Source organism: Hippocampus guttulatus, chromosome 16 (genome assembly GCF_054856545.1).
Source record: "Hippocampus guttulatus isolate MCC_2025c chromosome 16, RoL_Hgut_1.0, whole genome shotgun sequence".
Classification (NCBI taxonomy): Eukaryota; Metazoa; Chordata; class Actinopteri; order Syngnathiformes; family Syngnathidae; genus Hippocampus; species Hippocampus guttulatus.
The window spans coordinates 9316131-9338869 of record NC_141276.1 but is presented as its reverse complement, the minus strand read 5'-3'; the positions used below and the strand labels follow the sequence as shown (position 1 = coordinate 9338869).

General features: G+C 46.2%; 4 protein-coding genes across 8 annotated transcripts; 3 read left to right on the top strand and 1 right to left on the bottom strand.

Annotated features, from left to right (window-relative positions):
- Positions 1 to 779: 779 nt before the first annotated feature.
- Positions 780 to 12083, top strand: arhgap27l (Rho GTPase activating protein 27, like). Of its 2 annotated transcripts, XM_086134063.1 has the most exons (21): positions 780 to 927; positions 4048 to 4166; positions 4605 to 5503; positions 6153 to 6293; positions 6740 to 6895; positions 7290 to 7448; positions 7541 to 7606; positions 8175 to 8288; positions 8373 to 8438; positions 8568 to 8627; positions 8822 to 8889; positions 8959 to 9046; positions 9126 to 9221; positions 9302 to 9400; positions 9482 to 9554; positions 9692 to 9808; positions 9894 to 9992; positions 10138 to 10215; positions 10357 to 10491; positions 10577 to 10682; positions 10781 to 12083. In XM_086134063.1, the coding sequence occupies exons 2-21, from the start codon at positions 4136 to 4138 to the stop codon at positions 10956 to 10958; spliced, it is 2829 nt and encodes a 942-aa protein (XP_085990189.1). In that variant the 5' UTR covers positions 780 to 927; positions 4048 to 4135; the 3' UTR covers positions 10959 to 12083. The 2 variants fall into 2 exon arrangements, with proteins under 2 accessions (XP_085990189.1, XP_085990190.1); XM_086134064.1 differs by lacking the exon at positions 780 to 927 and having other exon boundaries at positions 2877 to 4166; positions 6156 to 6293.
- Positions 12084 to 12159: 76 nt separating this feature from the next.
- dnaaf19 (dynein axonemal assembly factor 19) lies at positions 12160 to 13566 on the top strand. Of its 2 annotated transcripts, none has more exons than XM_086134121.1 (3): positions 12160 to 12217; positions 13064 to 13247; positions 13318 to 13566. In XM_086134121.1, exons 2-3 carry the CDS (start codon positions 13099 to 13101, stop codon positions 13460 to 13462), a joined length of 294 nt encoding a protein of 97 aa, XP_085990247.1. In that variant the 5' UTR covers positions 12160 to 12217; positions 13064 to 13098; the 3' UTR covers positions 13463 to 13566. The 2 variants fall into 2 exon arrangements, with proteins under 2 accessions (XP_085990247.1, XP_085990248.1); XM_086134122.1 differs by having other exon boundaries at positions 12164 to 12217; positions 13061 to 13247.
- A 117-nt stretch (positions 13567 to 13683) lies between these two features.
- On the top strand, positions 13684 to 19523 carry abi3a (ABI family, member 3a). Of its 3 annotated transcripts, XM_086134080.1 has the most exons (11): positions 13684 to 13851; positions 13949 to 14111; positions 14682 to 14852; positions 15241 to 15420; positions 15845 to 15903; positions 15974 to 16030; positions 16424 to 16743; positions 16904 to 17029; positions 17389 to 17607; positions 17882 to 17977; positions 18724 to 19523. In XM_086134080.1, the coding sequence occupies exons 2-11, from the start codon at positions 13980 to 13982 to the stop codon at positions 18906 to 18908; spliced, it is 1545 nt and encodes a 514-aa protein (XP_085990206.1). In that variant the 5' UTR covers positions 13684 to 13851; positions 13949 to 13979; the 3' UTR covers positions 18909 to 19523. The 3 variants fall into 3 exon arrangements, with proteins under 3 accessions (XP_085990206.1, XP_085990207.1, XP_085990208.1); XM_086134081.1 differs by lacking the exon at positions 17389 to 17607; XM_086134082.1 differs by lacking the exons at positions 13684 to 13851; positions 13949 to 14111 and adding an exon at positions 14120 to 14294.
- Positions 19524 to 19579: 56 nt separating this feature from the next.
- On the bottom strand, positions 19580 to 21393 carry ifnphi1 (interferon phi 1). Its single transcript, XM_086132899.1, has 5 exons — positions 21242 to 21393; positions 21103 to 21177; positions 20887 to 21039; positions 19745 to 19831; positions 19580 to 19666 (listed from the first exon to the last, which is right to left on the bottom strand). Exons 1-5 carry the CDS (start codon positions 21368 to 21370, stop codon positions 19580 to 19582), a joined length of 531 nt encoding a protein of 176 aa, XP_085989025.1. The 5' UTR covers positions 21371 to 21393.
- Positions 21394 to 22739: the final 1346 nt, after the last annotated feature.

Here is a 22739-nt window from a genome sequence, read left to right as displayed (position 1 = left end):
ATGCGAAATGCCATGTCGATGCTGACTTGAAATCTTCAAGAATTAAATGTTATTTGTTTTATCTTGTGTAGTCTGTTTGCTTTTTATTTAATTGACTTCATTTATTATTATTATTATTATTTAACTTTATTTTCTTGCGTTACTGTCTCTGTTTTGATAGGCAGCGATGACGTCAGGTGAGGACAACCAGGTGCCGCTGCTGCAAGAGCAACTTTCCGCCGTCAGATGGAGCCATGGGAGCGTCAACATCGGAGCAGTGAACACGAAGCGCTCATTTCAGTTTTTTATTGCGGACTTGGTTACCATTATTTTGTTGATGGGTAAGTACCATATACATTGCGCCAATTTTAGAAATAGTAAGCCCTCCTCGGGATTGATGACTGACTGTTTTTCTTATGCCCTAAGAAAATAGAAATACGTACAGTAATTATGCGAGGAAAATATGTGCAGACATTGCTATATATCTATTGTTTTTATTTTTATCCTTTAGATCCTGTGTGGTGTTCTTTTGAATGGAAATGGCGATTTTTCTTTTTTTTACTGATGAATCCCCTTTGTTTATTGGTTTATTTGTTTTATAGACCTATTTTAGTTTATATACTGTTACCAAATTTGTATTATTCTCTGCGAGTGTTTGTATTTTCAATGTTCCAAGTTAATTTTTAAAAAAGTGCTCATTTCCGGGTAGGCGGGACGAGATCGATGTGGGGGCGGGGCGAGTGGGGCAAGCCGAAGCGAGCAGGTCTTGATGGTGGGCGGGGCCAAAAACAGAGGAACCTGTTCTATGATTTTTCACACACACACATACACATTCGCACGCACACAAACACGCACGCACACGCACAAACACACGTACTTCACAAGTACACAACAGGTACACGAGGACCCACCGTCATGGCTGTTGTTGTGCTTCTCCTTGGACTCGAGGTAACTCAAAACTACTTTTTACTACACTTGCATACATGTACACAAACACATACGCGCACACAGTCATGGAGCTAGTTGTGCATTCGCGTATTTTGTCGAGCTCGAGTGTGTCGTACTCGTCGTGGGGTTGTGTTTGTAGTTTCGTTTCTGTGCAAAGTAATTGGGCAAAGAAAGGAAGGAAGGAAGGAAGAGCGCATTAAGTGGCGTGTGTGTTGCGTTAGCTTGTTAGCGTTGTGCTCCTACGCGCGTGCGTGTGCGCGTGCGGCTGGAATGTGCGGTGTGGTTGGGTGTGTTTGCTTGCTTGCGTGCACGCCACCCCACAAAGAAAGAAGCAAGTACAAGTACTCAACCTTTTTCTCCTTTCATGCTTCGAACTCGCCGTCAAGTACAAAGAGCAGTATTTCTACTGATTGTAGTACTATTACGTTACTTTTAGTTATATTCTCGTTGTAGTTGTATCACGGTGTTCGTAGTTGTTATTATATCGCATTAGCCTTATAGTTGTAATAGTACTTACAGTAGAATTTAACTACTAGTGTGCAAGTAGTGTATCTTAAAGTAATATATAATTGCTTTATAGGACTTTATACTAACGACAATAAACTAATGTTAGTCCTAGAGCTATCAGAGTATTGGTAGTGTCATTGTATTAGTAATTACTCATGGTCGTATTGTTTAATTGTTGTATCATAGTGTTAGAAGCATTTGTATTATCATTGTGGCCACAATAGTAATATTTTTTTGAGAATCGCAGTACTATTAGTAGTAGGATAAAAGCAGTGTCATAATTAGTAATCTAATACCACAGCAGTAGGAGCAGTTGTTTTCAGTGTCATCAGAGCACAAGTAGTATATTGTTGCAATATGATAGCAGCAGAAGTACAAACCCATTTCCAATAAAGTTGGGGCCTTGTGTAAAATGTTCATGATCCCAGTATACACTGATTTTCCAATCCTTTTCAACCTACAGTATATTCAATTGAATACATAACAAAGACAATACAGGTATATTTAATTTTGTAACAGATATATGTTGTTATTATTATTTTGCAAATATTCACCCGTTTTGAATTTGATGCCTGCGACATGTTTCATCAAACCTGGGACATGGGGATGTTTACCTCTGTGTTACGTCACTCTTCCTTTTAACAACACTCAATAAGCAATTGGGAATTGGGGACACTTATTGTTGAAGCTTCGCAGGTGGAATTCTTTCCCATTCTTGCTTGATGTACAGCTTCAGTTGCTCACCCATCCGAGGTTTCCTTTGTCGCATTTTGCACTTCATATTGTGTCATATATCTTCAATGGGCAACAGGTCTGGACTGCTGGCATGCCAGTCTAGTACTCACTCTTTTTTGTTGTAACATGCAGAATGTGGCTTAGAATTGCATTGCTGAAAAAAGCAGGGGTGTCCCTGAAAAACAAGTTGCTTGGATGGCAGCATAATTTGCTCCAAAACCTGTATGTGCCTTTCAGCATTAATGGTGCTTTCACAGATATGCACATTACCCATGGCCATGGACTCCAACACACCTTCATCCCATCCCAAATGCTCACTTTTGAACGGCGCGCTGAGAGCAATCTGAATGGTCCTTTTTCTCTTTGGCAGGAGGATACGACATCCATGATTTCCCAAAACAATTTGAAATCTGCGCTTGTACGATCCCAGCACACTTTTCCACTTTGTATCAGTGAGCTCGGGCCCAGAGAAGCCGGCGGCGTTTCGCCTCTGTAGATGTAGCGACAAACTGTTCTAATTGAAAGTGGTTTTCTGAATTGTTACTGAGCAAACGTGGTGACATTCTTCGCCCAATGATGCCAATTGTTCATGCAGTGCCACCTGAGGAATCAAAGGTCACGGGTGTTTGTTTTTGGTCCCAAGACACACACACAAAAAAAAAAAAAAGATCAAGTGATGGCTCATATGCGAAAAAACTGTTCTGTTCACCTGAACCTCACGGAAGGATGCCAAGGTTGCCTAATATTCATATTGCAAGTTGTTGTTTTGTAGCACAATGCTAACTTACTTGTGGTTGCTGGCTTTTCCTCCATAGATGAAAGTTTTCTCTCTCTGCCTCTTCAGGCCACTGCACACCGCAAAATGCTGCTGAATGTAATGTTACGATGCAAGTCAACTTTACTCCAAAACTCTCCTTGTAAAATTGAGTTGTAAAGTTGTTATCACTCAGGGACGATGTGAATGGTTGTCTCCAGATGTGCTCTGTGACTGAGTGGCGACCAGTCCATCCCATAAAGCAGAACAGCATGATTTGTACAGCATAGTCAAGGGACGAAACTGCTTCATTTGACTTTGAAGCAGTCTTACTATTGTTTTGTGACCAAGAAACACAGTGTGTGTGTGTGTGGGCGCGCATCGTGTGACCATCGACAAGTGTGTCAGTCACTTTGCCATGTCAAACAAGTCACAAGACTTTGAACCCGGAGCTCTCTGCACTAACTTACTAAGTCACATATAAAACATTCACACTGTATGTGCATGTGTGTATGCATGCGGGCACGTGTTTGTGATGTCACCGAAGGGTGGTGACCGATGGGTGGGGCTTTGGACGAACAGGAAGCAGACACTTCCCTCTGTCAACAAAACAAGGCCGAGCTGCACCTCCTACTATTGTTCTGTGTATGTGTGTGTGTGTGTGTGCGTGCTTGCGTGTTGTGTGTGCGCACGAAACAATATGATCTTTATTTGGCGACAGAAGTGACGTCATACATGGAAAAGCCGATGTGTTGACTTGCGTGGTGACTGGCGTCAATATGTTCACCGGTGTGTGTCTTGACTGGTGTGTGCGTGTGTGTTGACTGTAATGTTTGGGTATGTTGACGTGTGTGTTGACTGTTGTTTCAGTGTGTATCGACTGGTGTGTGTATGTTGAGTGGTGCTACTTGTTCTTGATTGACTGGTGTGTGTGCGTGTTGCCACCTTTGTGTGTTTGTACCATGGTGTGTGTGTTGACTGGTGAGTGTGTGAGTGTGAATGAGTGTAGGTTAGGACATGTCATGACAGGGTGGACACGAGCGCTTCCAACATTCCACTGACAACCATTTTGTGTGCGCAGTGCCCCATTTCAGATGAAATTTGTACTTCCTGTTGTCTCTTAGATTGCGGATGGTTACGCTTAACCTTTCACCCCTCACCCGTGGCGCGGCCGCCTGTCCGTCAAGCTGAGGGGGCGAGTCTGCTATCACCATGGCAACCACGCCCGCCTTGCTGGGGAAAGGTTAGTCTGTTTCACTTTTTCACCAGATTTGGGTTCGCTTTAGCATTAGCCAGCAGCCGATATTATTATTATTTTTTTTTAGCACTCTGTGATGAGATGAGATCGCGTTTAGGAAGCCAGTGGGTCTCAAACTTTTTGACACCCAGCACCAACCCCAACAGTTATTGAAAGAGCAGAGTAAGCCCAAATTTTTTTTTCCATTTTGACAAGAAAAAGGATGAAATGCTGCATTGGTGGTTTGGTGAATTCCTTTGGTTGGCAAATGAGCACGATATAAGCGGGCGCATACCCTTGGAGGTGCCCACTTATCAGAGATACATGGACTTGGCGGAGGCATCCGTCCTCCGCAAATGTCACAAATGACTTGAATTTTTTTGACAGTGAAGTCAAAGAATTCGGGTCTGTGATTTTGAGCCCTGTGTTGTGTTTTTGTTGAAGGTGTGGGTCTGGTATTGGTGGAGTTCCAGTACGAGTACGAGGGTCGCGATGGCTCCATCATCTCCATCAAGCCCAACGAGCGCTACGTCCTGCTGGCCAAGACCAACGCCCACTGGTGGCAGGTGCGGCGCGACCACACCTCCAAACCCTTCTACATCCCGGCGAAGTATGTCAAGGAGCTCCCACCCGACGCGCCATCACCTCTGGACTTTGCCCACCCGCCGGCTCCTGAGGCAACCCCGGTCCCCACTCCGGTAGTGACCCCGGTCCCCGTGTCGGTCCCCGTAATGGTCCACGTTCCCAAGGTTCTGGAGGAGCCCGGCGGGACCAGAAGCAAACCCGGCGACGAAGTGCCCATCCGGCTCAAACCGGACACGTCCGGTGGCTACCGTAAGACAGAAAATCGCATGTCCACATTTGGCGTCCCGCTAGACTTCCTGGACCTGCCGCCGCCCCTCGCCACAGTGCCGCGCCACTCTGGCGCCCCCTTGGGTCCTGACTGTGCCGACAAAACCGACGGCGTAACGGCGAAAACACTGCCCGAGGAGCATAGAAACATTGGTTTCATCCCGGCTGACCCACCTGCCGCCCGACCCCACACACTGCCCATCCCCGTAGACACGCCTACTGTACCCGATGTGCAGGCCCTCAAAGAGTCCGAGGGTGGACCCTCGCAGGAAGACGGAGAGGAGGCTGTGGCCGGGCGACAAGAAATGGAACAGGAAGAGGAAGAGGAAACCATCGAGGCCACGGAGGACAGTGAACAGGACAGCGACGACCCAGAGGAGATTGAGGAACACAAAGAGGAAAAAGAGTCCAATCACATCTATGAGTCCATCCAGGATCTGCACCTGGACGCTCTGATTGGAGAGTTGAACCCGGCTCCGCCTCCCAATCAGGTAAAGGCCCCACCGCCTACCATGTGCAATCTGCGACATTCCGCAACCTTTCACGATTCGCTCACCGTGTACAAGCAGTTTGGCTGTCATCACAAATGTCCATTGTGGGTGTCCAACAATTCCTCGATGAATCAACAACTAATCGATGATCAAATTAATCGACAGCTGCCTTGATAATTGATTCATCGTTTAGGGACATATAGATGTCGAAATTCCAGGCGCTGTCACATGATCTTTTACAACAAAAAATGACGTTCAATCAGCATGGTGATGTGTGCGCACTTGATTTTCACAAAGGACAAGTGCTCACTAAAACATACATAGAGAGTTTTGTCACCAATGTTTGAGAGAATTTGTCTTGTGGGAGCCAAGCAGGAACTATGTTGACCAGAGGGTCGTAGCTTCATTTTGACAAGCCATCTGGGGGGCATCTATAGGCCATTAGGTTGATGTTGATGGGATGTCACCACTGTGGCTAGCGAGGCATGATGAGGAATTTGATGGCTGCTTATTGTCGCCACGGTGACGGCTTTTGGCTGACACGAGAAACCCGAGGAAGAAGCCTGAAATATTCATTCATCCGTGTGTGTGTGTGTGTGTGTGTGTGTGTGTGTGTGTGTGTGTGTGTGTGTGTGTGTCCTGACACCAGCAGACCTGTGATCCCGCCTCTGAGCCATCGCAGCTGCCTGACCCCGCCCCCTCCACCGCAGGACCCACCCTCTCCTCTTCAAGCACCTCCTCTGAAATAATAAGCCTCTCCCCACTCAGCCCCACTCAACAAGGATGGCAGGTCAGTGTGTGCAGATTTTGGATGTTGAAAAGAATTGTGTGACTTTTATTTTGAAAATTAAGCTTTTATTTTCATGGAAGCAATATAAAGCAGGACGTGTTGGGGCTTCATCTGATACTTGCACAAGCAGGAATTGAGGCAACTGAGGAAAAAAAAAAAAGCAAAAGAGATCGCTTTTAACCGACTCACTTTGCCAAATGTTGATGTCAAGATTTTATATGAAAAGCTACAAATAACTCTCTTGCATCACTCTCTCACTCAGACGAAGCCCATACGTCTGATTGAGGACAGTACATTTAAAATAAGTTAACGTTAACGTTAATGTTAACGTTTGAGATTACGAATCATCCCAATGTGAATGATTTTTTTGGGCGGAGAGCTGGAAAATGTCCACATGAAGAGTGACAGGAAGTAGGTTATTTTATTGTGAAGGGGCTCTGTTGCAGATGCACACGGACCAGGAGAGTGGGAGGGTGTTTTACTTCCACCCACTGACTCGACAGAGCACCTGGTCGCACCCACGCTCGCCCTCGCCGCACCCGTCGTCCCCCCCGGTCTCGTCACCCGTCCCATCCGCTTCGTCACCGACACCCTCGCCGCAGGTAAACAAAAGACGCTTTACCTTGCACATTATTCTCAAAACATATATTTCACATTTTTTTGAGTACTGTTTGAACATTAAAATCTAGGAAAACGAATGCAACCTTTCTTAAATTATGACTCAGTTAAATGTGCTGCAAATGAAAGTGAAATATAACCTGTACCTGAATTCAAGTTTCAAAACAAACCGATTTTACAGATAAGTATATTCTCCTCAAAAGTAAAATAAAAATAATAATCATGAATTAGAAATTATTTCACATACCACTAGAGGGAGCCAGAATACCACAAGTGGTACAAGGTGCACAATTTGAGAATCACTGGACTGTTATATGAGGGGTGGGGGAGGAACTTAAGTGGGCTAAATGCTGAAGGGCTATCCATCTCTACCTCCAGTCTGGCTGCGAGATTTGGGAACAGCTGATGGATCAAAACTCCGGGAGGCTCTACTACTACAACCCAGTGTCTGGTGCCACCTCCTGGAACGCGCCTATGCCGGCACCCCACGCTGCCCCCACGATTACGGATGAACCCGCCAAGCCCGTCGACGGCCCGGTACCAGATCATTGGCGCACTTTGATGCTCACGGGTTATATTACTCACTTTTGATTGTTTGCTTGTGCTGTGTGTGTTAACTGAACCTGCAGCCTCCACTGCCAGAAGAAGATTATCCCGTCGACGCGCAGCACGACAATGACACCGTCTTCATGATGGTACCTTCCTCCATCATACACATGCATGCACGCTGGTAGACATACACAGTCTCAACAATTTGTAGTAAACCATCTCAAAAATCCCAATGTGGTGATTGGGGAATATGTTAGTCATCATTTCAGCCCTAGCGTTAAGCACAAAATACATAGGTTCATCATTAAACTCATTTAGTACCAGCCAATTCTAAACCAAGTCTGAAAAGACATATAAAAACGTCTTTGGGAGTGAATGAGTGAAATAGAATTAATATCAATGACACACATGCAAAAACAATGCATACAGCTAAACGGTACTGTCGCCTTTTCTCTGCAGAGATCATTTAATGCTACCACGTCCATGCTAATCGTTAGCCTGTGTCTGTGGTCTTTCTCATTGTATGTTAGGGTTAAGTGAGCAGTCGCTATGTGTTTGAAATACACAACTTGTAATTGTTTTTGGTGAAAAACTTGACTCACTCACATCTCAAACTGGCACACAAAACTCTGCGATCTGGGTTTTGCAAATATTGCAGTCCCGTCCCTATGACAACCCGCACCATGTTTTTCGATGTTGTATGACGTTTACCAGCATGCTCGGCAGCACATCATTCCCAGAGCGCACCTGGAGCGCCAAGATGGCCTCCGGATGGCAAACGGCAAGCCCGATCAGCGCGCGGCATGGCGACACAGCGTGGCCGAGGACGTAAGTTGTGGCTGGCGCCCATCGGCTTGCTGCCGCGTGTCACGTGTCGAGCGGCAGGCTGCCTAACTTGCTTGTGTTCCCTAGACGTTTGCTTCGCGACACTGGAGGAACCTCGCCGACTTCAGCAAAGACTCGCCGGACACCACGCAGGTACACACACACACACACACACACACACACACACACACGCATAAGCACACTGAAACACACACCGACCAACACACACGCACGCAGACATACACACCCACCCGCGTGCTGATAATGTCATTGTGTGTCAAGCTCTGTGATAGGTTGAGCTTGAGAAGGAATCTGTCCGATAGGAGCTCAGACTCCCAGCAGGTACACGCAGATCCTGCCCTTTGATTGGCCACTGACTGCTGTTGTATTCTTGCGCTTCCATTTGTTTGCGGTTGCTATGGGAACACGCTTGGACAGGCTCAACTAACCCGGGTTGCGGGCGCCCCCTGGTGACGGTCGGCCATGTCGAGGCATTGGATGACAGTGATGATGTGACTTTCTGTCTGTGCCTGCAGGGACACCTGCTGGAGAAGGCTGGTATCGTCAACAAGACCAAAGTAGTCGATAACGGCAAGAAGATCCGGTGAGGCTTTTTCTTGTTGTTTTATCCTCGTTTTTGTCATTGTTGTCATCCAAATGGTTGTGCTGACAGGAAGAACTGGAGTCAATCTTGGACTGTCCTGCATGGCGGCATCCTAACTTTCCACCGGGACCCCAAGTCTGCGCCCAGCAGTAACATGGTGGCTGACTTTTCACCTTGACCTCCAAAAGTACTCCTGCCACGCTCACGTCTTGTCTCGTCTCATCACTCATTCTAAGGCCTCCCAGATTGTTCCGGAATACACGGTGGAACTGAGAGGAGCTTCGGTGTGCTGGGCACCCAAGGAAAAGTCGTCTAAGAAGAATGTCCTTGAGGTCAGTCTCAAGACTGCAGTCGCGCATCATTGATGTTCCGGCTTTTGTTGATATGCTTGTGTGTGTGTGTGTGCGTGTAGCTGAGGACTCGGCAAGGTTGCGAGTATCTGATGCAGTACGACACAGAGAGTATCATTGCTGATTGGCTGAAAGTCGTACAGGACACCATCAGACAGCTAGTAAGGCAAACACACTCTCTCTGCGTGTGCAAACACACACATACAAACACACAGTCATAAATGTGGAGGCGTGTCTTTCAGGATCACGAGCACGCGTCGGACGATGATGACGATGGGGCCTCGGACAAAGAGGACAAAGACAGGAAACGGGCAAGTAAGTGATTTCATCCGAAGACATGCCCCCCCTCGTTGCCTCGCGTCGGAGCGGGCGCCGCCGCTGCCTTCTTGTGATTACTTTCTGTGCGCGTGTTTCAACTTTGTGTCACTGAAGATGTTGTCGTGCCTTGGCAGGCAACAGAAGTTTGTCGGGCGCCGACGCGGAGCAGACGCGAGTTCGCACAAAACTGCGACGCTTCCTCCAGAGGAGGCCCACGCTGCAGAGCGTCAAGGAGAAGGGGTACATACGAGGTGAGCGATGCCAGGCCACTGTGTCCACGCGTGACTAAGGCACGCGCGATGTGACGCGGCGGCGTGTCGTTGTCCTTCTGTTCAGACAACGTGTTCGGCTGCCATCTGGACACCCTGTGTCACAGGGAAAACACAACCATTCCAAAATTTGTGGAGAAGTGCATCAAAGCTGTGGAGAGGAGAGGTAGCACACACACACACACACACACACACACATACACGCACACCTTATCATGTCAGCACTTTTTTTTTTTTGAGATGATTCCCATTCCAGAGATGTTGATGCAGTTTGTGTGTGAGCGCGTCCGTGCATACGTGTGTGTGTTCAGGTCTTGATGTGGACGGCATCTACCGTGTAAGCGGGAACTTGGCCGTCATCCAGAAGCTGCGACACAAAGCCGATCACGGTATCCAACACCGTCATTCACTCGTTTCCCAATCACCGCATTTGCGTGTTCTTGCTGGATAGTGGACCTTGAACCCAGCTGATGTTGATGACGAAGTGGAGTGGCTGGACGTGATTGTGGTTTTCCCCCGCTTGTTTTCAGAGGAGCATCTGGATGTGGACGACGGTCAGTGGGAGGACATCCACGTGCTGACGGGAGCCCTCAAGCTGTTCCTGCGCGAGCTTCCCGAGCCGCTCTTCCCCTTCAGCTTCTTCGACAAGTTCATCGCCGCCATCCGTCAGTCCCGCATCAGCACGCGCTTGTCCAAATGCGCCATATCTTGCGCCGCTCTTCCCTGAGGCATCCGCGTTTTGTCCAGCAGAAATTCCCGACTACAGCCTACGCGTGTCCTACATGAAGGACCTGGTGCGCTCGCTGCCGCTTCCCAATCACGACACGATGGAGCTGCTCTTCAGGCACCTGCTCAGGCACGTGTTCCCGTCCGGCCCCGCCTTCCCATCCCACGCCGTCTCCCCCAACTTGAAGGCTTCCCTAATTTTTGACTCTCCACTTCCTCCGCACACAGAGTGGTGGAGCACAAAGACGCCAACCGAATGTCAGTCCAGAGCATGGCCATCGTCTTCGGGCCCACGCTGTTGCGCCCGCAGACCGAGTCGGCCAACATGACCATCCACATGGTCTTCCAGAGCCAGATTGTGGAGCTCATGCTAAACGAGTTCCACACCGTCTTTGTGCAGAGGTAGCACCACTGCGCACGTGCAACCTTCCGCAACTCGGATCTGAGACGTGCACTCCAAAAGAGACGCGGGTCCTTCCACAAGACAGAGCAACATCAATGCCAGCAGGGTGCTTTGGACACAAGCTTATTGCTGCCACACAAGTAAAAAAAGGTTTTTTAAAGACTTTAGCCTCACATTATAATGTTATAATAACATGATAAATTTCACCTTTTATCTTGATAACGTTCACCTTAAAAGTTTGACTTCTCCAGGAAACATAGTAATGCCCTTCACTTCATGTAACTGACAGAATCCTATGAATCTGTTCAAAAATGTCCATCTTTTGAAAAACATTGCCTTATTATTATTATTATTATTATTTTTTTTTTTTTAACAGTGTTTTATAAGAGCATTGATCAGTTATGTTGCTGGTAGCTTTGAGTTGTAAGACACAAAAGTGACCCGAGCCATGAACTGCTTCGGTTTTTGGGGATGAATGTAGATGTTAATCTCGCCACATTTTAGCATGAAATTTACCTCACTAAAATTGATCCTGTTGAAACGTAATATTGATTTTTTTTTTCTTGGTGTGGAGCAATATGCTTGCGTCGCATTGTGCTCCAGCTAGGAAGAGCACAACTTGGAGGAGTCGCCGTTTCCTTCCACACCTTCCTCTGACATGCCCAGAAAGAGGAAATGGAAGGAAGACTTGTGTTGAGATACGAAAGACAAATGATGACATCATTGTTTATGTGAGATGTTCACATGATGTCAGACAATAAGATCATTAGCAATAATCTGATGAACAGATTCGATTTTTTTCTGAGATGTTCAGATCATGTCCAGTGCGAGATTCTCAAGATCCAGTTGAAAAGTTAACATTTGACCAAAAGAAGAAAAAAGCTCAAATATTCCTACTTAAACGCACGTTCTAGTTATCAAACAGAAAATGTAGGATGATCATGTTTCAAATTATTTCACTGTTGCTGGAGCAGTAACTTTTTTTTTTTGGACACCATGAAATATGTTGTGCACGTTTGCGGACTGTAACACGATAAAGAAAATATCTGTCTATTTTTATTGTTTTCAAAGATACACAGAAATATATTATAGGATCGTAAATTAAAGGACTCATGGCATTCTTCGAAAGACGTTTATCTGACGTACATTTTGACGTATTCCTTGCGTAAAAGGAGACTTTTGGCCTCTTTGTTGTTCCGTCCGTCGTCATGGCAACCAAAGTTTTCGTTTGCCCGACCAGCGCCAACAAAGACAGCGACCAGGTAAAAACGTTCAATTCATTCATGAAAGTGCTTTAATTGATAGTTTGAAGGCGTGAAAGTTAGCATTGTACAATAACGCCAGTTTGATAACAGAAGCTAACATGTAACATTGGTTTAGCACAAACGTTGCTTTGCCACAACAGTTATCGCTAATCGCCAATTGCTCGTGTTTGTGTTTATTTTTTTATTTAATTTTTTTGGGCGGAGGGTGTAAAAGAAATCATTGCCGTGTAGTTTGTTTTGTAATTTGTAAATCGAAGGTCCGAGCAGACAATTGCCTGGGAAGAAGTTGCCATAGAAACTTGAATCAAGCAATCGTCCGGCTGGTAAGGACGTGTTTATGTATATTTGGTATATTTTGAAGTGTATTAACATTATTTCAACAACCGAGTGTGCCAATAACAGCACACTAAATGGTTAAGTTTTCAAAGCACTTTATCGGTATCGCACAACAAAAACCCTAATAATATACCCCGTGCCACAGTGCGTATGCGAGCACGACCGCCATCTTGGAAAGGTATGAGACTCGTTCTGTTTGGTCGTCATATTGAGAAGGTACTAATGGGCAGATTTCTTTTTAAGTCAGTATAGGGGTGTTTCTATGTCCTCTGGGGCCTATTGCTTAGATTTCTGTCAATTGCTGAGCGTGTGTCGTAGATTGTCAAGTGATGTCTTACTGTTTATAGTGCATGTTAAATTGCTCCATGTACAGCACTTTGTATGCAGCGATGGCTGTTTGAAAGTGCTCTATAAATACAGTTGACTTGACTTGATGCGATTTTCCACGACTTGGCGCGTCACAAATTCCGAATGCATTATGGGTAAGCGCACCGTTTCTGGCAGCAGGGACCTACCTTGAGTGCATCCGACACCATTGAGAGATGTCGTCTTCTCGGCGTGACGTCATCGACTTCTCGGCGTTGGAGAAAGACTTACGCGCCAGCGTGGAGGCAGAGCTGAAATACCGACGAGAGAACGACGCCAAACTGAGGGCCGTCCAGCAAGGCGTGGCTTCGTACCAGCAGTTCAGGTCGGATATGGGACCAGGTGAGGCACCATTCCATCACGGAAGGCATTTGTCAGATATTTTTTTTCTTTAGGGATTTGGTCCTGACCAGTCACCTGACGCCGCTCCACAAGACCGACAAGAATGCTCGCAAGCACGCGCCCTGGAACCCAGTGGTTGCTCATGGCAACACACCTGACCTTCAAGAACAACACGCATACACACATGAACCTCAATAATAACAAACCTCAAACCAGACCCTTAGTAACAAAAAAAAGTACACATTAGACCCTCAGTAACACGTGAATAAAGCTGAGTGTGAACACAAGTTGTGAATAAAAGTTTTTTTGGAGTCTAAAAAGTGAATGAGGAATCGATTTGGAAAAACTGCGCATGTAAGGGTATGACCACCAGATGGCGCGGCTGAGTCATTTTCTTGTCGAGCGCATCACAACTGGGACGCGTTGGGTTTGGCGCATGCACGTGCATAAAAGGCAAAGAGGAAGTGCGCGGGAAGGCGCGTGTACGCGAGTTCTCTCACACACACGCAAAGGTGCCAAGTGCAGCTGCTGTCAAATCATTCGAGCCGCAGGATCGGAAGAGAAGAGACGATCTTCACGACGGACAGGTGCTTCAGAATCACATCAAACCAGACTTCATCTTCAACATAATCATTGTCACACCATTTAATGCTTTGTGTATGAACGTTTGTGTGTGCTGTTAAGAGAGCGGACACGTAAAGCAGAATTGGATGACATGAAGGCGGACGAGTTGAAAGAAGAAGTGGCGAAGATCCTCAACCAGGCTCCCGAGTCCAGGAAGCTTCTTGTGGAAAACTACAACAATTTCATTCAGGTGGCAGACTACTGCTGCCAGAACTACATCCAGGCCAGTCACACCACTACCAACTAACTACGAACTAACTAACAAACACCACGCTGTCACAGCACTGCTGCAAACAAACATTCTTCCTCCCACAAGTCCAACTTGACAGGCTTCTACCACTTCTCGATCAATTTTGTGACTGCTGCAAGACGTATGCATAGGGCACTACAAATACTTTAAGTGCAAGTGAGTCTGTAATAGATATTAAACTCTAGAGCTGTGTAATGGGTCACCATGTGAAGTTACTTCCCCTTTGTATTTTTTGTTACTCATCTAGGGTGGATAGCATTCGATTGTTTGCTTTTGATTGCAGAAGATGTTAATCGGTTGCTCTTAAAATGGTGCACTCCTCCTATGTCGTTGGGTGTCATAACAATGCCAAGAGAGAAAAAGGTCAATATTTCTTTCAGATTCCCAAGAAAATTAATACATCAGAGGAAATGTCTAAAACACAGCTAGTGATTTTGTATTTCAGATAGATATACACACGTGCTAGTGCTAGCGACTACGCTACACAATGCTAGACGAGGCCTGGGGAATAGTTAGAGCTTATGTGATATGTCGTCCTTGCAGTCTGGGGATGACACGTCCAAAGCATTGGAGGAGACCAAGTCACTGACTGCCCAATCGCTGGCCAGCATCGCCTACCAAATTAGCACGCTAGCTACCAGTGTGCTAAATCTACTGGATGCTCAGAGCCAGCAGCTTGGCCACATGGAGTCGGCCATCAACCTCCTCGGGCAGGTACGTCTCCATTGTCCACTTTTCCCAACTCGCACTGCAGCAAACCACAACAGTCTCGAACCCTATTTGCAAGAATTTCCTCTTGTGTGTCTGTTTGTCTTAAATGCGAATCTTAATGCGTAAGGATTACACAAACACACACACATTATTAGGGGATTGACCTTTGACTTTTACTCGAGTTTCCCGATTGTAAAAGGAAGAGTATTCGTACTGGAGAGCAATTTGTGGCTCCTCTCGCCATGAGAACAAATGGCATGAGCGCTAGGAGCCTTTGTTGTGTTCACTGACACTCGTTCATTAGAGCGCCGGCTACCGTTCATGGAATCGCGGACGTGTTTATTAATCACTCCAAAACATCTTGTGTGACTGTGATGTTTTTGCACGCTAGACGGTGAAGATGCACCGGGAGAAAGTTTCCCGTCGAGAAATCGGAAGCTTCACGGCAGTGCGACGGCTCCCCCGCGGGCCCAAGATCTCCACCCCAGCAGTGCCTCCGGAGCCGTGCACACCTTACAGCCGTCGGCCAATCAGCTACCAGCAGTTGGACGGCTTGGGTCACGGCGTCAAGGTACCCCGCCGTCTTCGGCCAGCTGTCAATCATCTAAACATTTTTTGCCTCACGCAACAACATCAGAGTCAGCGTCTATGCTAAGAGGATGTGGCTGCTACCGCAGCCAGCCATTTCCTGTTCTCTGGCACGCACACATACTGCCCACACACATTTCACTAAGCTTCCTTAAAAGTTCTTTTACATTGCGCGGCAACACTCATGTTCTTATGCGCACATGCACGCACATACACTCACTCACATGCACACAGTTGGGTGAGCGTGGGAAAAACTTTTTTTTTCCTTTAGAGTTTGTTGCCGCTTATTGTTTTCTGAGACTGAGCTTCCATTGATGCTGCAAGCCTCCCCCTCTATCCCCTCCACCCCCACCGCCCCTTTTTGTCCCCTTGCGTGCCCCCCGCACCCCTCATGTCGCCCCCAACAGCTGACTGGGAAAGCGGGCGAGGGAGGCGGAACCATCCGGAAGCCGGGCTCATCCATCAGGTTTTTGTTTTGTGCTTTACTCGCTGTTGCCAATTTAAGCTTCAAATTGTTGGTCTTGTTTGGTTTTCAGGTCCAGCAGAGCTGCAGCAGAAGGCCTCAAGGGTGCAGTGGCGCACTCCGGTGGCAGGTACTGCACATTTCAATAACTCAGGGCAGGGATGGACATTGGATGGGGAAGGGGGTGGTCCGCAGCAGGGGGGCCCAGCTTGTTTAACTTGCATTGATGATCCATTCATGGGTTTTCTTTTATTCTCAGTTTGATTCATATAAATGTGTAAAATTATTGTTTTATTCATTTATCTCACTCAATAAATGGTTAATTGATCTAATCTAAATGATCATTAATCTCACTCAATAAATGGTTAATTGATCTAACCTAAATAAAGTCAACCCACAAATAACCCCCCAATTGTATTTACCCTATTCTAAAAGAAACACTTTTATTTTAGATTTATAAGTGATAGAACATCTTTGCCGAATTATCGCTCAAATGTGATTTGATTGATCTGCTATTTTGAAGCTCCACGTTTGGGAAAGCTGTGGCTCCGCCCACAGTCCCTTCCTTACCTGAAAGTGACGTAATCACAACGCTACTTGGGAATGCCACGCCCCCGCTACAAGATTTGTCGGAGATTTCTGTGGCTACGCCACATCCGATCGACTCTGCCGAAACAATGGCTCCGCCCCCTCTGCCCGATTCCTCTGAGATGCCCGTGGCTCCGCCCCTTCCGTTGGATTCTGCAATGCCTTTGACTCCGCCCCCTCCACCTCTCCCTCCATCAGTGACACCGCCCACCACGATTGTTCTTCCACTAACTCCACCCCCATGTTTAGAAACAGGTGAGGAGAGTCACCTTGGCGGCGTGACTTAGTCTTACTTCATGAGTGGTCCATTGATAATAGTGATGATGATAATGACAAGAAGGATCACAATGAGCGCATTGATGATGTTGACCACCATAATGCTAACGATGCTGATGACATCATTGCCATTCTGCAGTGCTGGAGGAGAGCAGCCTCCCCCCGCTGTCTCCCCCACCCCCAGACCACGATCACGCCTTTCCTCTGCCGTTCACTGAAGAGCCAGAGCTTCCGGCCCCTCCCTCACCAACCCAGGAATTAGACGGTATCACACACATGCACACAAACATGAATCACTTATTCCTGTCTCGCCAATAAACTACAAAGACATATGTCGTGAGGAACTATCCAGGTCCGCTGTGGTTTGGAACTTTAAAACAGTTCTGACCTTCGAAATTTGAACAAGTGACAATAATTCTATCAGGATCAGTAATGTATTTTGGAGAGCAAATTCCATAGGCTGGGTCTTGACCATTACCAATCCGAGTGACCTTGGAAAGGATTCAACATTGAGCGGCACTCAAAACTGGAGTATTTCCCATGATGCATTGTGGCGATCCACAAAACAAATTTTGCCCGTCCTTGTCTTCTGCTCTTCTGCATCTGCTGCGCTTGCGGTCGCAGGCGGAGAGGCAGCGCGCCCGCCCCCCACCCGCTCCGTGTCGCTGAGGGTCCGCTCGGGCCCCGCCTCCCGCTGCCACAGACGCTGCCTCTTCCCGCCTGCCCGCCTTGCTGCCCGTCTGCCGGTGCTCATTCCCCCGCCTCCCTCCTATCCGGCCCCCCCTCAGCCTTCCTCCTCTTCCTGCGCTGGGCTGGGCCTGCCTGCTCATCTGGAGCATCTGGGTAAGGAGAGCTCCAGTTGCAAACTGCACCACAACCGCACCTTCACTGAGGCTCCTAACTCAATTTTATTGCTACAATCACACGTGGACTTTCGGAGGTGAGATGCGCTATGACCTTGCTCCATAATTCTACTGGGTGGCCAAGTGATACACTGACTTTTGGTGTTTGATTTTGGCTTTTGGCTGGGCCAACTGTGAACTTTGAAGCCCCATTCCGCTGTCCCAATTACCCGCTCCGAGATGTAACTCACATTGTCCCCTGGCTATGCTATCAGATCTGGAGCTCCCAGCCCTTCCACCGCCGCCGCCGTTGGATGACGACACGGCAGTTGAGGAGCTCGGTGGTGCCCCTCCGCATTACCTGGAGAAAGGTACTGAAGCACGCGCTCACGTTTTACCTGATTGCTCAGATAAGGATAAGGATAATTTCTTTCCACCTACTATGTGACTGTTTGCCTTTTTCAGCCAGCGGTGTATAGTGACAGGCAGAACACTTCAGGGCTCTCCCACTAGATGGCATTTGAATCCCTGTGTTGCAGTGCAGGGAATGTGATGCGACATAATGTTAACGAGCACAATTATTATTCGAAAAGGCTTTGGCCAAAACAGCAAATGGGTCATTTGTTTTTTCAGCGAATAAATGGGCTGTCACTTTCAGAGTGCTTTTCTACCTTTGATACTCAAAGTGCTTTCCACTGTTTCCTCATTAACTCATTCACTCCCAAAGACGTTTTTAAACGTCTTTTCAGACTTGGTCTAGAATTGGCTGGTACTGAATGAGTTAACTAATGATGCAGCATCAGGAGCAACTGAGGTTGGAGTATCTTGCTCAAGGACAGTGCGACATGGTCGCAATGGCCGTGGATTGAACCCCCAACCTTTGGGTTGGGAGACAACCACTCTCACTGAGCCATGCCGCCAAAAATAACGAGTCCCTGCCGAACCCCCCAAAAACCCAGCGAACGGTCATACTAACCATGAGAATGTGGCGATTTATAGCAATAGATTTTTGTGACTAAATGATAACTTAAGATCTTGATGATTGCAGTTCAATGGATTTGTGAGATTTTTGTTCAGTGTCAAACCGGTGAAGTTTGGCTGACTCGCGTGTGTCCAGTGATGGCGCTATACCGCTATGAAGCGACCGACCCCGGCGAACTGTCCATGGAGGAAGGCGATGTCATCTATGTGACTGGTCGCCACGACGACGGCTGGTATGAGGGTATCCTGCGCGACCGGCAGGGATTCTTTCCCGAAAATTATGTCCGATCCTGTGGCCAGGCTCAAGCTCCGCCCCTGTGACCTCATCAAAGTGGAAATAGACTCTGCCTTGACCAACCACCATTTTCAACGCCCCCCAAACTACTCCCAAGTCAACTTGAAAACATGCACCAGCTTAATGCCTGCTTGTGAGTCACACCCCAATGTGGAAAAGGGTTTGACACAGACCATATATGAGCACAACCTTCGTTGCTCCCGCTGTGACTGGCGTTTGGGATCGAGCCCATGACAGAAGTCTCCCAGTCATTGAATTCATCCCAAAAGGAACTGAATTCAAGTAGAAATGCCACAAGATGGCGACAAAGGACTACATGAATGTGCTTGTCTTCTCTACGCGCTCGTGTGTAAATGTCGGCTCTGGATGAAAAAGAACAAGCTAACCCAAGACAACTCATGTCTTAACGTTTTTCACCACCAACTCAATTGAAAAAAAAGTGAGAGCAGAAGGAAAAAGGAAAAAAAAAAGGGAATTTGAGAGGGAGTTTTCAAGATGAAATTCTGACTCATGCTAGCATGTCACTTCCTGTGTCCACAGTCAAAGAGGGCAGAGACTAAATTATGAACCGGAGACGTTGTTGTAAAAAAACATTTTCATTGTGTCAAAAATAAGAGAATAAATATTAAATAGATCATAAATATGACAAGTACAGCAGTAGAAACGTGGTCAGACGGCGCCCCCGGCTGGCGGCAGGTCACATGGCAGCCACCAGCAGGTGCATCTGCTGCAGGTGCATTTTGGTTTCGCTCCGGATCAACTCCCACATATTGCTGTCACCATCCTGCACACACACACATACACACACTGAATTGCATGTTCGCGCACCCTCTGCACTACTTGTAACTCAAAGAGTACTCACAGTGCCGTTGAGAGTAGCGTTGGTCAGTCTAACGTAGTAGCGGCGCAGCGCTTTGGAAAAACAGCCGTCGGTCTTCGCTCGTGAAACCTAAAGAAAAAGAAATACGGTTGATGACGAAGTTGACAGCTACTGACATAACTGCATGAGTGCAGATAATAAGCAGCGATAAAAAAGTTCCCAAACTAGGAAGGGATATGCAGTCTCCTCATTCTAAAATTATTCTGAAATTCTTTTTTCCCTAAAATTCCTCATCCTGAATCCCAATCGGACTCTTTTTTTTTTCAATATCCTGGCCCCTGTCATTTTCTATCACCAATTTTAGTTGAATGCAGTTATGACCTGACCTGACCATGTCATGCCATTTCTCATTATTATGGAGTATTTTTTTGTAGTTGTCATTTCACTAAGCCACTGTTCTAATTTTTAGAATCCATCGATGTAGACCATCAATTAATTGGTTGAAAAAAAATCATCTTTCATTCAAATGTACTGCAACGAAATCAAGTATCAAGTACAACTTTATTGTCAAATGTGCTGTATGTGCACATACAGCACAGATGAAATTTGATATATCAAAAATCAAATGGTTGCCACTTCATTTGATTGTCGATTATTTGTTGACTAGCTGGGTCACTCCCTCATCGCCGTTCATTGACCTCAACCTGGAAAAGTCATTGTACAGTGCTTAAGCTGACGCCTTGACTAGTCGACAAGTCAACGAATTGCTGCACTCTGTCCACTCCTCCCATGAGCAGAGAGAGCTTGTTGGTACAATTGATTCATCAGTTAATTGTTCTGTCGATCAATTGGTTGGTTGTTTAGTTGATACGTTGCTTTCTAGGTTTGGTAATTCACTTGGTTGGTTATATAGTCAGTTGATAATTTTATTGGTCGTGTCCACTGGCGGGTTAGTTGACTAGTCAATTGATGGCGATAGTTGATTTCGTATGGGCAGTTATTTGGTCAAGTGATTGATTTGTTGCTCAATTGATTGCAAAGTCAACTAGTCGGTTCAAGCCCAAGAGGGTCTACAGAACATAACAGGTGGGTATATTGCAAGCGTCTCCCAAATCATCCCGTTTCTCGATTATACAATCATTTGGTGTCAAAATGAGACGCATACGAAAGAAGAGAATACATACACACAAGCTGAGCTCCTCCTTCTGTCTGTGCATGACGATGAGCATTTCCTCCAAGATGTCCGCGTCCCAGCCCACTCTGGAGGTGTTGACTTGCTGGTAAAGATCCAAAATGTGTCCCAAGTTGTTGCGGACAAAGGTCACTTTGCACGCCGTCTGCAAAGAGCGACATTCTGGTCAACGTCTGCACTCTGATTGGCTGTCACAAGCAGGTCTCACCTGAGACTTCTCCACCCGCTTGTAAAGTTGTCTTGGGAACGGAAGCGGAAACTCCTCTTCTGTGATGGGACCACCCTGGAAGATAATTTCATTAGTTTCACAGACAGCAGGCAAAAGACCATGAGGATGACATACTGACCAGGTCCCAGAGCAGAGACAGACACCTGTCACTCAAGTCCGTGTATCGTTGTAGCCAGTCGCAGCAGAACGTGGGTACAAGCACACCAAAAAGGATGAGGATCACCTCTGGACGTCTGACTCCCAACATGATGAAGCTGATGTGTCCCACATGCCACAAAAGTCTTTGCACTTATAGCATTCCAGACAGGAAAAAGAAAACGGGAGCATCAAGCTCTACAATTCTCTTTCTACTCTCACTTTCCAAACACGCCCCCGCGCACACCCACCTGCCTGGTTAAACAGTCCTATTTAATTAACTAACTAGTAATGTGATACGAAGCACCAAACTTTTTCTGCACTGACGAATACATTAGCAACCATGTCAAAGTATCATTTCTGCTGACATGGTCATCAATACTTAACTAAACATTACTTTTAGTGACTTGAACACATGTGCGCTTGTGAATGCAAATGACATCATGAAAAAGAAAAGCAAATGTTGCACGGGAGGTGGTTTCGTCACGACTTCTAATTGTCTCAGAGGGAAGTCCCTTCACTTTCCTTTTTTTTCGCGCATTCGCGTCACTGATTATGACGTCACATTCACTCCTGCTTTGTCGTGTCGGAGGAACACAACACAAACATCCTTTTAGTACTATTATTTTAATTTCAGCGATTTCAAAACCAACGTCAACCTGGAATGCGTACAAATCATTGTAATTTTGACGTCGTTTTGTTCGATAAAAATTACAAACCAAGTTTTGGATTAGAAAGGGAAACTGTCATGTGGTCAGACGGGGCCGATTTTAATTGGCTGAGCCAGTGTGATCATCGGCTATTTCATTGGCTACCACATGACGTCCGGCCTTTTTCCGGAAGCGCGCCAAATATGTGAGCAAATTATTTTTTCAAGTTTATTAAATTTCAAATGTACAAAACATGTTGGCATAGTACATTGTTAACATAAGAGAGAAATGTTAACAGGCAAGCCTGTTAACATATGAGAAATGGTCACAGACAAGCCTCAAGAAATTATCAACAATCAACAAAAAACAAATACATGAAGTTTCAACTCCTCTACTAACCTGCACAGTTTCACAGCATACATTTCAAGAATGAAAAATGACATAGTTCTCTCTGAAATTCGGTTTGGATTTGATGTGTTTATTTTTATTTCAGTCATGGAATGACTCTTTGACAGAAATATCATACAAATTTGACAGACAGACATTTTTGACAGAATAGAAAGACTAGGCAATTTCTGGAACAACCAGTGATACAAATCTTTCTGGAAGGCATTAATAAATTTGCAGTCATCAAATGTTATTTCAATGTCTTCATGACAAAATAAACAGTTGTTATGGTCCAATTAAATCGATTCCTTGATTAAAAAATCAGAGGATGAGATACCCTATGACGAATTTCCTGTGCTTTTGGGGCAATGGGAAATTTAAAGAATTTAGATCACAAACATTTGGTTTCTTATTTTGAGTAGACTTGTAGCATTGAAATTTGGT